The sequence below is a fragment of the Sturnira hondurensis genome, unplaced genomic scaffold (assembly GCF_014824575.4).
Source record: "Sturnira hondurensis isolate 20B ecotype Veracruz unplaced genomic scaffold, ASM1482457v3 Scaffold0022136, whole genome shotgun sequence".
NCBI lineage: Eukaryota > Metazoa > Chordata > Mammalia > Chiroptera > Phyllostomidae > Sturnira > Sturnira hondurensis.
In genome coordinates this window covers 10,139,587-10,155,570 of record NW_028094767.1, presented here as the reverse complement: position 1 = coordinate 10,155,570, position 15,984 = coordinate 10,139,587, and the positions used below count along the sequence as shown (strand labels likewise).

General features: G+C 35.0%; 1 protein-coding gene across 1 annotated transcript in view; it reads right to left on the bottom strand.

Moving 5' to 3' along the window:
- LOC118978743 (protein eyes shut homolog) overlaps positions 1-15,984 on the bottom strand; it is a 753,210-nt gene that overhangs the window by 274,572 nt on the left and 462,654 nt on the right. The window contains exon 8 of the mRNA XM_037034365.1: positions 10,578-10,742. Within this exon, the coding sequence (XP_036890260.1) occupies positions 10,578-10,742 (165 nt within the window). The remainder of the gene's footprint in view (positions 1-10,577; positions 10,743-15,984) is intronic.

Sequence of the window (15,984 nt, the reverse complement as noted above, 5' to 3'; positions counted from 1 at the left end):
TATCAAACTGTATTACAAGGCCACTGTAATCAAAACAGCCTGGTACTGGCACAAAAACAGGCACATAGACCAATGGAATAGAACAGAGAGCCCAGAAATAAACCCAACTCTCTACAGTCAATTAATAGTCGACAAAGGGGGCAATAACATAAAATGGAGTAAAGACAGCCTTTTCAACAAATGGTGTTGGGAAAACTGGACAGCTTCATGCAAAAAAATGAAACTTGAGCACCAACTTACAGCATACACAAAAATAAATTCAAGGTGGATAAAAGACTTAAATATAAGCCATGAAACCATTAAAATCCTAGAGGAGAACATTGGCAGGAAAATCTCGGATATTCCACGCAGCAATATTTTTACTGATATGTCAGTAAAAATATCTTTATATCCTAGAGCAAGGATATAAGGGAAAGAATAAACAAATGGGATCTCATCAAAATTAAAAGCTTCTGCATGGCTAAGAAAAACAGTATCAAGATAAAAAGAGAAGCAACAGTTGGGAAAAACATATTTGCCAATGATACCTCAGACAAAGGTTTAATTTCCAAAATATACAAAGAACTCACACGACTTCACTCAAAGAAGACAAGCAACCCAATTAAAAAATGGGCAAGGAACTTGAACAGACATTTCTCCAAGGAGGACATACAGAGGATCCAGAGACACATATCGCTAGCTATTAGAGAGATGCAAATTAAAACTACAATGAGATACCACTTAGCACCAGTCAGAATGGCTATCATAAACAAAGCAACGAACAACAAATGTTGGAGAGGTTGTGGGGAAAAGGGGACCCTCATTCATTGTTGGTGGGATTGCAGACTGGTACAACCACTATGGAAAACAGTATGGAATTTTCTAAGAAACCTAAAAAAGAATGTGCCTATTGACCCAGCAATTCCACTCTTAGGAGTATATCCTAAGAACTGTGAAACACCAATCCAAAAGAACCTATGCACCCCGATGTTCATAGCAGCACAATTCACGATAGCCAAGAGTTGGAAGCAACCTAGATACCCATCAGTAAATGACTGGATCAAAAAACTATGGTACGTTTACACAATGGAATTCTATGCTGCAGAAAGGAAGAAGGAACTACTACCCTTTGCCACATCATGGATGGAACTGAAAAGCATTATGCTGAGCAAAATAAGCCAGGTGGTGAAAGACAAATACCATATGATATCACCGTTAACAGGAATCCAAATGACAAAACATACAAGCAAGCAAAATATGACCAATGACACTCAAATACGGAATAGGCTGACAGGGTCCAGAGGTGGGAGGGGAGAGAATCATAGGGGAAAAGGGGATGGACTCACATGAACAAGTATAAAGGACACATGGACAATAACTAAGGTGGGGGGGCGGAAATGGCAGGGAGATGGGGAGCACGGGGCGGGAGGCGGGCAGGGCTGGAAATATAAGACAGAAAGCTGTACTTGAACAAGAAATAAAAGAAAAAAAAGAATAAAAAATAAAATAAAATAAATAAAAAAGGTAAAAAAAGGATTTAATGATAAAATATGAGGAGCAAAGAACACCATAAAATGGTTGAAAATCACTCTTCTGAGATCCACTTAAAGGTCTTTTCCTAGAGCCCATTCAACCCACTCAGGACTTTATCACACTTCTGAGGACATCAGCTGTACAATAGCCCAATTAGCCAGGTGCCTGGCAGCAGGAAATGCAGCTTCACCCCTCCTGCCTCTCCTGAGATCCATTAGCAGTTTTTTTTTTAATATAATTTTTATTTAATTCTTGTTCAAGTACAGCTTTCTGTCTTATATTCCCAGCCCTGCCCGCCCCCCGTCCAGTGCTCCCCGCCTCCCTCCCATTTCCACCCCCCCCACCCTTAGTTATTGTCCATGTGTCCTTTATACTTGTTCATGTGAGTCCATCCCCTTTTCCCCTATGATTCTCTCCCTTCTCCCCTCTGGACCCTGTCAGCCTGTTCCGTATTTGAGTGTCATTGGTCGTATTTTGCTTGCTTGTTTGGTTCATTAGCAGTTTTTTTGACATTTACTCTTTAGTGTTTCCCTTTACTTTTCTCACGACTTCCTATCCAGGCTGCTTTTCTTTGAATTTGAGAGTATAATTAAGAAGTTTTATTATTATTTTTGACTTTTTTAAAAACTGGGAGAGGGCCTTGAGGGCAATGGGAGCACATTAAGAAACATAAAACTTTGTACTGGCATCTTCTGTTTTCTCTCCTGGGATACAATAAAGGTTCTGTCCTAAAAGGGCATAAAGTTGTTTTTCATTCTTAAATTATTGTCTTGTTCTCCACCCTTATCCTCTTGGGAGAAGAAAGGGTGGTTCATTTTGTTATGCACTAAAAGGACAGTCTGTTATGCTGCTCCAACCCACCATTTTTACTCAAAAGTTCCTAATACTTAATATTTAAATAATTTCTTTATGTTACCATTTAAGGCTCATGTTTTTAATAGAAGACTTAGAGATACAATATACAGAGTAGAGTAGAACAGAGCTGAATATTGAGTTCAAGCTATTGCGCCATACGTACAAGGTTTGTTTTCTAAAGCTTCAAGAACTGAGTTTGAAAAATTGATTATACATATTAAACAGGGTGTATGCAGTACCATTCTGGAATAAATTATTTTTAAAGGAAGATTAACCACTAAAATCTTTAATAGGGATGAATATTCTTAGCCATGTATACTAACATCCCATTATCAACCTTAGCTACCCTGCAATATAGTACATGATAAGGCTGCTTTGATAAAGGTAATGGAACTGAAAATGAAAAGTCTGCTCTGTAGTAACAGGTTTTGATTCATCACAGTATTTATTATAGCAGTGCCATTTTTTTGTTTTGCAAAGGAATGGAATGTATTTTGCTGATAATATGTGACAGTAGGCAGGGAGATGGAAGACCTTTGGCTACTGATGTATTTATACAATTTAATGGCAAATGATTCACTTCAGGGAATACAGGTCACAATTGTTTAATTTTTTCACTTTTTAATCAATTGACCTTGTATTACAAAACTTAGATTATGCAATAAGAGGAAAGTTATGAATAAACACTCAGGAGGAATTCTTTGTTTTTCACAAATAGTACTAAAGGCTATATATTTTCAAACATAATTATAGAAAAATTATTTGATTTTAGAATTGAAGAATTAGTGCAATAGTAAAATAGAAAGAACACAAAATTTTCAAAATAGAAGTACTGAAGAATATTATAAGCAATTACTACTGTTAGAAAGGCGTATGTTTTTATATTAAGCTCCGTGGGTTCCATATGCCACATTAACTTTAGTTCAAACCAAAGATATCAAACAAATGTTAATATCTTCCTCGAAGATATTCAGGGTGGGGCAAAAGTAGGTTTACTCACAACTCTAGACCTACTTTTGCCTCACCCCATATATTTTTAAATGTATAAGATTATACACACACACACATATATGGCAAACGTGAGAAGCAGTGTTTTCTTCCTTACAATATTGCAATTCGTACTACCTTTGGACAGGACTTGAAAGCTCTAGGAGAGCTCATTATCAAACCATTGAAGAAAGTCATTCTGTTGCTTCACTGAAAAGATACTTGATGATGCGTTAGTCAAGAAGTGTGATCCTATCCTTTTTTGAGATAATCCTTCATGTTTTTAGGATGTGTTGTAATTTTTTCTTTTCTTTTTAAAAACTATATTTTATTGATTATGCTATTACAGTTTTCCCAATTTTTCCTCTTTTGCCCCCCTCTACTTGGTACCCCCTTCCCACCAGCAATCCCCCCTTAGTTCATGTCCATGGGTTGTGTATGTAAGTTCTTTGGCTTCTCCATTTCCTATACAATTCTTGGCATCTCCCTCTGTATTTGGTAATTTTTTTCAATAAATCATTATGTTTTGAGTTTTCTGAATATTTATATAGACATTATTTTGAAATTGTAAAATTTATAATTCTCAAATTTTATTTATTGAAATGAAATCATTGATTGTATCTCTTGTTTTAAAATTTATTAACTTTAAAAATGCTGCTTAGAACAATAAACAGTAACAATTACTTTCAAAACAGTATACTTTAGTTTCTAAATATCATAGCCTTTTAGAAAGAAAATACCATAATTTTGAGTCAGAAATTTATATATAGTATATTTATATGGACTGGGATGAAAGTAGGTTTATAGTTGTGAGTATGTGAAGCACAGAGTTTATCCTTGTATTATTATTTATTAATCACTATATTATTTTCTATATGAACAACTGTAAACCTACTTTTGCCCAACCCTGTATATAATATAAACTATTAGTCTCACAAGAAAGGAATAATAATAAAATAATCCAGAAAGAGGGCAAAAATGATATCCTAGTCAACTTTTAAAAAAATTTGGTTCAACTGGGTATTGCATTGGGTTTAATATTTGAAATTTTGTAAGCAAAATACCTCTCACTTCATTGAAATATTGAAGATAGAGTATTTATGATTGATATGGCTGTATGGTTTACCACATCCATTAGAAATGGGTGTTTTCTCCATTTGAATTATTGCAATAACTGCTCCCAAACATCAATGACAATTTGATTTGCGACCATGTATAATAGTCAGAAGAGATTCATCAGTTGGTCATCTGTTTGAGTTAAAATGAAGTTCAACACCATTTTTCATAATATGGATAGTGATTAGTACAGACAATATATTTATTAAACCATGTGTGTAGTTGGCCAAATTTGTAAATTTCTATAAAGTAACATGGATGTTGACCACCTTTCATAAAAGAAATAACACCATATATTTTTACATATTTTGTATTTTTCAAAAACACATTTATATACCTTTTTTTCAAATCCTTTGTACAGGGTAATAAAAATTACATTTGCAATATTTATAGTCAAACTAAAGCATAGAAAGGTTAATTGATTTACCCATGTCGTACAGTTACCTCATACTGACTTAGGTTCATGTCTACCCTGGGTCACCCACGGACATTTCAAGGTGCCAATGGCAGCAGTTGGATGGGATGATCTTTCCATTCCTGGTGTCACCTTTGTGGCACGTGGTAAAGACTGCTCTCTGAGCCTGCGCCAGATTCCCTACTGAACACACATGCTTTTGCTGCAGCTGTAGAACTGCCCTCTCCGGGCTCTCCTTAAGGGTACTGTTTGTGAAGAGAAGCAGTAAGCCCAGTAGCAACCTTAGCAGCAGTTGCACGTGGTTAAAAGAAAATTTAGTGCAACAGTGAGGTACCTGGGGGGAGCTAGTCAGTCTGTGGAAGGATGGCAAGCAGAGGGGCTCTGCGGAGACCTGAAGGATCGTGGCAGCAGTCTGTCCATGATCATGCTGCTGCACAATGGCTTCTGGGCCAGTTTCTAAAATTGATAGACAGCATATTTTCATTTTTTCCAGACTGTTAATTTTGTTTAGCTAGTTTAAAAAATCTGTAATACAAGAATCTTGGGGGCAATTAATCCTCTTCATTTGGATGAAATAGATAAAATGAAAATTTAAAAAATTGTACCGATTGAATCCAGAATATTTTTATAGTCTAATTACTTTTTCCCTAAATGGATATGTCTATCAAACAGGTAATACTAATGACACATTTTTGCAAAAATACACCATCCTAAACCTTTAAGTCCTAGATGTCCCTACCAGGCAAGTTATAAGGGAAGAGAGGTTAAAGCATTATTTGGGTAAGATTTTTAATATTTACTTCATGTTGCCATGTGCCAAACACTGTTTTAAGCACATTGAATATGTTAACTCTCTCAGTCATATAACAACTCTTTGATATCTTTGGTATCATTATTATTAATATTATCCCATTTTACAGAAACTGAGGCACAGAGACATTAAATAAGTTGTCCAAAAAGTCGAGTTGGGTAGTCCAGCTTGTGTCGTTTTCTTAATCACTGGATTATACTTTTCTTGAGATGATCACAGTAGCGATCTCAATCCTTGACTGAGTTCGTTTGTTTGTGTACCTACTTCTGCCCACTAGAAGCAAGCTTGTTCCTCATTAGGTTATTCTCTGTTATAGTGATATCAGAAGCTTAGAAGCAGAGTTGTATCTCTCACTGACTTATTTCTTCATAAATTTCAGTCAGAGCAATAGGATCTAATTATTCTTAACATGATTGTTCTATTTCAAGAGAAGTTTAATGAATCACAGTATTCTAAGTCATGGCTTGGCAAATCATGGCCTACAGGCCAAATTCTGCTATTGTCTGATTTTGTAAGTAAAGTTTTTTGAGACCAGTCATATTTTATTTATTTACTTTTGTCTATGGTTCTTTTCATGCTATATTTGGCAAAGTTGAACCATTGTGATAGAGACTGTATGGCCTCTCTGGCCATTACAGAAAAAAATTTGCCAACCCCTTGTTCTGCTCCTGATTAAGTAGACCCAAGGAAAAATTGTCTTTGATATACACTACGTTTTGACTCAACTCTTAAAATCTTACCCCTTTTTCCTACTTATCATAGGAAGAAAGTATAACAATGTTTGACAGAATAGTTTTCTAAAATAAAGTCTCAATACCTACCAGTTTTTCAGCACAACATCAAAATTGAGTACCTCACAAATAGAACTTCGAGAACTATTCTAATCAAGTGCTTGCTTTATGAAAGGCAAGTGTGGAGTATTGAGGAGGTTGGCGGAGCACAGATGTGAAACACAGGTCTAGTTTATGAGGTGACCACTATTTAGTCAAGACACATAAGCACAGATTCCTGGTGTAAGGAATCTCTTCTCAGCCCAGTTCTTAACTGATACTCTTATTTTAAGACCTATCATGGTCACCTTTTGCATAGAAGCATGTTCACAGTATCTCTCTGCTAAATGGTGAGAAACGGGATGCATACCATCTCTTATTCATCTTTGTATCCCTCACAGTGCCTAGCAGAGCATGGTGCACTTCCTGGCACTTAGTTAAAATTTGTTGAATTAGACTTTTGCTCTCATAAAAAAGATAAGACAAAAGCAATCTCTACATGCCTAATGAATAGCCATGTATGAATTCATCATCCATGTTTTCAATCTCACTTCCTCCCATATTCACCTGGCTCAATCTCCCATTGGTGCTAGTAAGAAGGGACAAAAATATCCCCTAGATTTTGTGGTGTGCATTGCAAAATTGATTAAAGCAACTGAGCAAAGTTTTTAAAAATTTTATTGTTCAATTAAAGTTTATATGCAATATTATTTTGTATTATTTTTAGGTGGGCACTATAGGTTAGACAATGTGTCTAGACAATCATATACTTTACTAAGTGATCCCTCCAATAACTCTAGTACCCAGCTGGCACCATACATAGTTATTACAATATTATTGGCTATATTCTCTATGCCATACTTTACTATTCTATAACTATCAATTAGTACCTCTTAATCCCTTCACCCTTTTCACTAAGCCCACAAGGCTCCTCCTCTCTGTAAACCATCAATCTGTTCTCTGTATATATGAGTCTGTTTCAATTTGTTTATCTTGTTTTTTAGATTCCATGTATCAATGACAACATGTGGTATTTGCCTTTCTCTGACTTATTTCACTTAACATTAATACCCTTACTAATTGTGACAGCAAACATTTTTCTATAAGAAAAGATGCTTTTTGATATGATGTCAGGAAATACTGGGAGATTTCATTGACCTTAGCATAAATAGCTAACAAAGATATCATGCATTCTGCTGAGAATCATTTTATAGAGAAAGGCAGATATTTGATTTTTTAGATTTAATTTGTCTTCTTCAGCAATATCAGAAATCTCTCCTTTTAGCTCTAACTAAATGCACAAAAAGGGAGGGCCCATTAATCCTCCTTGTTCTGTCTATTCCTACCTGGAATAAATACCTAAAACTACTCCTTCTTTTACCCTGTTTCTTAAATACAAACATTAACTAATATAAAGACTGCTTCTGCTTCATCCTTTCTCCCACTGGAGTTGCTCATGTAATTTGCCTCCTGTAACTTGGTCAGATGTCTGCTCCTCATTCTGAAAGATCACATACTTCCAAAGGGCATGCTTATTTCTTTTCAAAGAAGCAGCACAGAATGGATTCAACTGCATAGTAATATATCCCATGACGAAACCTCCTGATTGATATTGCTTGCTGAAGAGAGCTCATTTTCTGAAAGTGCACCTAAAGAGTTTTGTGTGGTCTCATCCCTTCTCCCGTGACCTATTAGTAGCTCTTTTGACTGAGTTCCAGAATTCCGTATTGGTTCAGTTGCAAATTCTAAAAGCCTGCTTTTCATCCTGACTACTGTTCTCAGAGCTCTCTCTCTCCCACAGAGCATTCTTTTTCAAACTATCCTTTGAAAGGATTTTTATTATAACCCCATAAGGATTCAAGTTTTATGTTCCTTTTGTTATTTTTCAACATCAATTAGATGGTGAGGCAAACTGAGAAAAGATAAATCTACGGTTTTGAACTAGGAATATAATTCAAACCTGACATTGGCTTGCAACCTGCTATTTCTCTATCGTTCTCCCTTTAATATTTGATGACACAAAATAGCAATGTTCAATAAATGTTTGTGGAATGGAATTGAGTTTTTGTTGAAATGTTCCAAAATAGAAAAAAATGGCAAAACTATAAAACAAATAAAACAAACCAAAAAAACCCAGATAAAAATCAACTTCTAGACTCTAAAGTGAAACATCTGTTTTAATTTCCTCACTACTTTTAATTGCTCCTACACAAAATAGGAAAGAAATTAGCCCTTAAGTCAAGTTAAGGGATACCTTTTATAAAATATGGGTGTCTAATTGAATCACAAAAACCTTTGTGTTCATCTGCAGTGAGGCTTCTATGAGTTTGACAAAATCTAAAAAAGCAGCAACCCCATGAAACAGGCAACTGAGGTATTCCCTCAGTAGGACTGAACAACCACTTTACAAAGGAACAAAAAGAATGCCTTACAGACAAAAATATTTTCTCCATCCAGAGGCTAGGAAACTCCCATGAGTAAATAGGCTTGATGTATCCAGTGCTGTGATAACAACAATTATATAAGACAAGGACAGAGTTAGGGGATCATACAACAGCACTGTTTTCTTACCTATAATTTCTAATTCAGTGTTTTTGGTAGGTCAGTGAATATGAAAGTCAAAAATAATCCCATGACACTAATATCATCTTGGGTTTTTATTGGTTTATATTAAAGAACCAATGCGAGCAGGAGATATGGATATAAGCTGGGATTGTATTTCCATAGCCTTCAGAAAGAGAGCACACAGAGTGGTGCTATGGCCGTGAGCCAGAAGCAGGGCCCAGAGGTGAAGGATTCCCAGAGGTCGGCTGCTTCTTTGGCCAAGAGCTGTTTTTACTCAGTAAAAACACACTTTCCACAAGGAAACACCTTCCAATTCTATATGACTTAAAAAATTGCAGAGCTAGAAAAATAATCTTGCTTTGTGGCTTTAAATTATGTTTGTATCTTTTGTTCTGTGTGGTTTTGTTTTGTTTCCCCTGCAATGCACCATTAACTCTAAATTTCATGGTTGTCTACAACCATTTAAGTTTTGAATATAAAGACAAGTTTTCCTCTTTTAAACTTCTTCTTTCTCTTGTAACATAAATAAGTCAGACATTCTAAAGCCATCATTTAAACATAGGTGCTTACATTCCTTAGAAATAAATAATGCTGGCCTAGTTCTGACACATTAGTTGCTTTCTAAAATGTAACATAAATTCTCAGTTTTAACTTAATGTTCAAAACTTCTGATTGTACCCATTTTCCAAAAAATAAAAGGCTTCCTTTTAGGCATTTTACTCCAACTCAAACAATAAAAAGGTTTTAATTTTGTTTAGAAAGTACAGAATAATGAATCAATTTTGCAAAATACTTTAAAAGAGAAGAGAAAATGATCTAGGGAGTAATGAGTTGCCCTGCAGTAGATAATCTATCCAAGAAAACATTACACCTCCCATATAGAGAATTGTTAAAACTACTGAGCATTCATTCCAAAAGAAATAAAACAATTGTCACATTTGGAATATTACAAGTAATACACTTTAGTGCTGTTTGGCCATAGAAACAAGAGACCCACAAATTCTTGTTACAGGGATCCTTGTGAGCATGTTGCATGATGTACAAAACCCTGTATATAGAGGCATTTCCTTAAACAAATATTGAGAATAATACTTTTTTAAGTAAATTTTAAGATAATACTAACACTAAAGGAGTGATCGGAATTTCCCCAATTGTCAAGTGAATCCCAGCTTTGGAATGCCTTTTTCCAAGTTAACAGGTATTGAATGCAATTTATATTTAGTGATTAATATAAAAATATGCTCTGAAACATTTGCAGCATTTGTGATTTACTGCTATAGCTATACAGTATGCTGTCAAATTCATATGCTTGCTGTATTTTCCCTTGCTGGTTCAGATCCTGTTTGTAAGTCATGTTCCATTGAATGACTCATAAATTAAAGGAACTTCGAACAAAAACTAGAAAGAAGCAAGATTTTTTTTTGGTAATGCTTCATGCATTAGGCTAGAAAAGTTTCCCCAAGATATTTGAATGAATAATTCATTGATTTAATAGGTTATCATTTGAGAAAGAAACATAACATATAAGAGGGCAGTTAATACTCACTGTAGAGAATGGTTCCATTCAAAGCACTTGTCTTTACAGTCAAATAGATGGTAACAATTCTGTTCTGTTCCTTCTCCAGCAGAAACTTCAACCCATTTAGGGTTGTAAAAAAAGGCAGTTCTATATAGGAATTCCCATTGAAAGATGGCAAAACTAAACCTGCATCTAAAAAAAAAAGTCCATGTTATCATATTCTGATATATTGCTAATCAAGCAGATAAAATATAATATTAATACTTATTCACTTAAAAAAGATAAAAACTGATATTTATAAATATTATTTAGGCCCAACTTTAAGAAATTTAGGTATATAAGTATAATACGTTTTTAGAGTTATTGTCTCATATAATTAACCACCAGTCTAGAGAAAAAGACTTGAATGAAGAACCCAATTTTCTGTTCATGCATGAGTTTTAAGGATGAATAAACACCCTGAAATTGTATGGAAAAAAATCTGTGAAATAATAGTTTTCATCAGATTCTTAAAATATTCTGTAGTGCAAATGGCTGGACATCAAATTATAGCCTTAAAATTGATAAACTTTATTTGACGTAAATATACCACCAAATCTGTGACATAAAAAGATTATAAAATTGTCACATTCTTTTTATTATTATTCGTTAATACTTAGTGATTTTCACTGATATACAAAATATTTTATAAGGAGCATTACTATAACATGTAAGGCTATTAATACTTTTTTAGGGCTCTTATGTTAGAATTCTTAATCTTTTAATTGATTAATCTCATAAAATCTTGAGGCATATAATTTTTTTAAAAGATTTATTTTGTTGTCATATATATGTTTAGATTTATAGACTTGGCACACTTAGCAAGTGTATTACATAAGATATTGAAAATGCAGCTTTATATTCTGTCTTCCTCACAGTGGGGAAGTTTCTCTGCCTCTGGGTGAAAACATGGCAATCCCTGTGAGTCACACCTTCTTTCTAATTTATACAATGATTAGAAAACTCATATCCAGTCTAAGAAATTCATCAATACTTATCCCTTCCTCAAAGATATGACCTCCCCCACCCCCTTCACCCGTCAAGGCCTATAGGGTGCCTGGTACTGGTCCATGCTGAAGGGCAGAAAGAAGCTGGTTTCTGTTCTTTTTTTCCTTTTTACCACCTTCCCTTCAGGCTAGTTATTGTTTTGGACCTTTCTAGTTTCAAATGGGAGAGGACAAGGTGTGAACGTATGGGTTAAAGGAGAGAGAACTACAAAGAAAGAAGAGCTGTTAGAGCTGGTGATTAATATTGTAAGCAGGCCTCTGGCTCTCTAGGACTAGATGTTTAAAATGGTCTGTTTCTCTCATGGTAGGAATGTCAGATAAAATACAGGATACTCAGTTAATTTTCAACTTCAAATAAACAGCAAATAATTTTTTTAGTATATCTCATGCAATGTTGGGACATATGTAAACTAAAAAAATATTTGCTCTTTATTTGAAATTCAAATTGAACTGAGTGTCCACTATATTTAGTTGTTAAATCTGGCAACCCTGCGACTCATGAGGATTTGTGCAGTCTTTAGCAACCCTCTGCCAACTGCAATTTGTAGGACTTGTGCTATAGCTTGCCTTGGGTTTGTCACTTTTATCCTGGTCCCACTCTGATTTTTCACATTATATGCAGACCCCTGCTGTTGACAACCACTTCCCTGTGTCAAAGAAAAAGTTGTACATTTTCAAGGCTAATGCAATAGTGAAGAGTGGCCAGAATTCAGTCTTTGCTCAACTCTCTGAAACAAAAAATGGTGGACTTTTTAAAAGCTGAGAAAAAGGGATCATAGGCTACCTGTTTTGCTATTGGCCTTACCCCCCAAAATGTAAGCTTTCTCATTTCTTCATTGCAAGAGGTAATTTACAGCTTGGAGCAAGGCACCCATTGAAGTTATGCTGTTGCCGTTCTGTAGAGATGGGAGATAGGACCATGATCTTCATTGATTGCACTTGAAAGAGATGGCTCCAGGTTCTGGAGAAAGACATTCCTGGGTTGCAAAACTGCCAAAAAACTTTCAAAAAGATTTGCATCTCAGGGGGCCAAACAAAAAATTTATTACTGAAAGTTTTCTAAAGTAAATGCACTAAGAAGAATGAGGTCAAAGGAAGAGTCAAACTAGAGTCAGGAAGAAGCCTGGCTAGTGTTCAGTCAGCCTGCAGGGAATATTAAGGTGGTCCTGGTCACCTGACTAGTAAAACCAGTTGGGCAGAACAAAAAATGACTCTGGGTCAAATCTCTTTTCTGAGGGGTCTCTGTCTAGTTCATGGCAAACACTCCTACACTCCTGGCTCTACCATCTGTGGGAGTATAGTTAATTTTCAGTTTGTTCTCTCTTTGTCTTCATAATACACACACACACCCACAAACACACAAATTGCTTTGGCTTTCTCAGGTATGAACGTGTGACTGTTGGTCCATAGTGTTCTTTCCCAACTGATCTAGTTTTAGCTACCACCAAACACTGTCCTGCGATGAGTGGGAGAGTGTAAAGAGTAAGGTTGACCGATGGCTTTCTATAAAACTCTTGTCCTCAAAAGCATGTCTCTAAAATCCTCTCCTTTTCAAATGCTGCCCTGTTTTATATCAAGTGTTTCCTAGTTAAATCCTGTTTTTAGATATGGCACCTCATTTTGTTTATAACATTATATCCTGGGTTGTAAAAGGAAGTTTACGTCTAACATCTTGTTTATGGCTATAATTTTGTATTATGAGATACAAATAATATAATTTATTTATTAGCAAAGTGCTTGATTTAATTTATATGGTGACACATATTAAAAAAATTGTCCTACACACAGAAATTTAACTCCTAGAAATTTACCTAACTGGCTATTTTACTGGATCTTTTTTTCCCCATAGTTTTTAGGCTTAGTCAGCCAACCTTTCATCAGTGCTAACATGCCTAGAAATCCCTGTAATACTTAATACTTACTTTTATTAAAACTTTCTCCTTTCTTGTCCCTCACCACACTATACTACAATTTGATTGTCATCTTACCTGCCCAATAACACTTTTTCAGATTGTTCTTCCAAGTATTCCATAGTGTGCTATTTCTAAAGCTCCGTCCTGGGACATAATTCATCTATGTCTTTTCTAAATCTGATCCTCCTCTATTTTCTTTCTCATAGCATGTATTCTCCCAGGCTTAGAAACTCCACACCCGAATCCACCCATCTCTCCTCAAACTAGTTGCTGGTTCCTGTCACCTTTTTCTTAGATGGAATCTTGCAACTTCCCTTGTGTTACCTCTGCCCTTATTTAAGTTCTCATTACATTTCAACTTAAGTATTGACTGACCTCCCTTCCTGGAGTGTCTGATAGCTATCATTGCTGTCATGGCAGCACCACTCATTTGTAATCATCTCAGATCTTCAGTACTACGGAATAATTCACCTGCTTATGGAGTAAACTAGGCTCTCCATGGTCTTATTTTTTGTGTTTCCACACACACATATATACCAGCAAGATTGAACCACATTTTCTTCTGCGGTTCCACTTGCATTCACACTGTTCTCTTTGTCTGGAATGCCCTTCCCATAATCCCAGATACATAAGACTTCCTTTTATTCAAGCCTCACCTTTAATATTCCCCCAAATTTGAACTCCTTACTATATTATATTAATAGCTACAACTTTTAGTAGATGCATGTTTTCCACGTTATATTACAGATATAAGAAATTTGGGGTGGAGCTGATAAAATGGTAAATCTGAATCTGTTACATTGGAAAAAGGAGGTAAATTAACTTCAGTTAGTAGAAATAGAATATTCTAAATAAATAAATTCTTAGAAGATATTGAGGGAAGTACTAGTTAAGAGGATGAATTTGCTTTCTTGTGACCACAAAAAACCATGACATCATTAATTTGGACCAGGTAGAGTAGAACATTAACAAATTTGGAACTGCACACATACCACTTTTTAATATATAAGGAGAAAAACCATAGGCCCATCCAGTTAAAATGCAATGTAGGCAGCTTTACACTGGAGAACGTTTGGATGACAAATTTAGATGTGGTTATGGCAGAGGAAAATGAATAAGTACAAAGAGATGGACTTGGGTTTTAAATTAGTAGAATCTTGATAATATAACTTGGCAACTATTTAAATGTTGCATATCTGAGATTGTACTATAATGTGGTTTTAGCCACCGTTTCTTTCTACTACTTTTACTTATCCTGCTTGGAGTCACTCATGCTTTTGTTCATTCAGCAAATATTTATTGAGTGGCTACTCCATGCTAGAACCGGTCAAGGGATAGATGGTGAGCAAAACAGATAAATACTTCACCCTCATGAAGCTTAAATTCTAGCTTTATGTAGGAAAACACCAGGCTAGAAGTTGGTAACATTCATTCTCCTGATGTGGTAGAATTTTTCCTGGCTCCTGGGAACATTGGCCACCCTATTTGCTTAACTATTGTTTCTTACATTTGTTCTCACCAAGGGTCATTAAGCCTAATACAAGGTGTGAGACTAGATAAAAGGGAGAGTTTAACAAATACTATTCCATCTACTTTTCCATGCTACTTGTTCTCTGGTAAGAAAGATCTGTGACTGATTCATCTTTGCATTTTTCTATGGCACAAACAATTTTGTATATTGTAGACAAATATATTCTCAGATATATACAACTATAGCTAAAACAGTCATTTGTGGTCATTTTGAAAAAAATACAGAAAAAATATTCTTATAATTAAAGTGAGATGAAGAAAGACTGTAGAGATTGTGTTCTGGCATGTCTCCTGTGGTTAAGCTTTTTACATTATTAATAAATGCAAAGGAAAATTTCTGTAAGAGAACACTCTTCATATGAGGGTTCACATATGAATCAAATTTGGAGTCATAACCAGGTTTTACTTATTCTGAGAAGTAGTGAAATCATCAAGAGCAGTAAAAATATAATTCAATTTGCTCAAAAATGACTTCCATGTTTTTTCACAAGAGCACATCTATTGTATAATTCAGGCACACCTGCCTACTTCCTAACTCACACGCTCCTTGAACCTTGTTTTCAGAGCTGACAGGTTTTATGAAAATTATGGCAGGGAACAACAATTATGAACAATAAACATTTGCTATTGAATTGCTTTCTAACCACATTAATTTTCATTATCATCATGTTTAGTGAATATGTTGAAAAACAGAACTGTCCTAAATGTGGAAAACAAGACTAATTGGGGTTAGGTGAAGTGTTTTCCTGCTGCTTCCAAAAGCCTCTTCAGGCAATACTATTTGAACGCACTCCAAATTTGATTCTCTTCCAATTATAAATGGAAAAAAAAATTCAGGGCTTTTATGTGAAAATATGTATTAAAAATCTTACAAAATATGTTACATAGTAGTTAATTAGTAGCTTCTAATTACAACTTAGACATATATAATATTTAACTATCTTA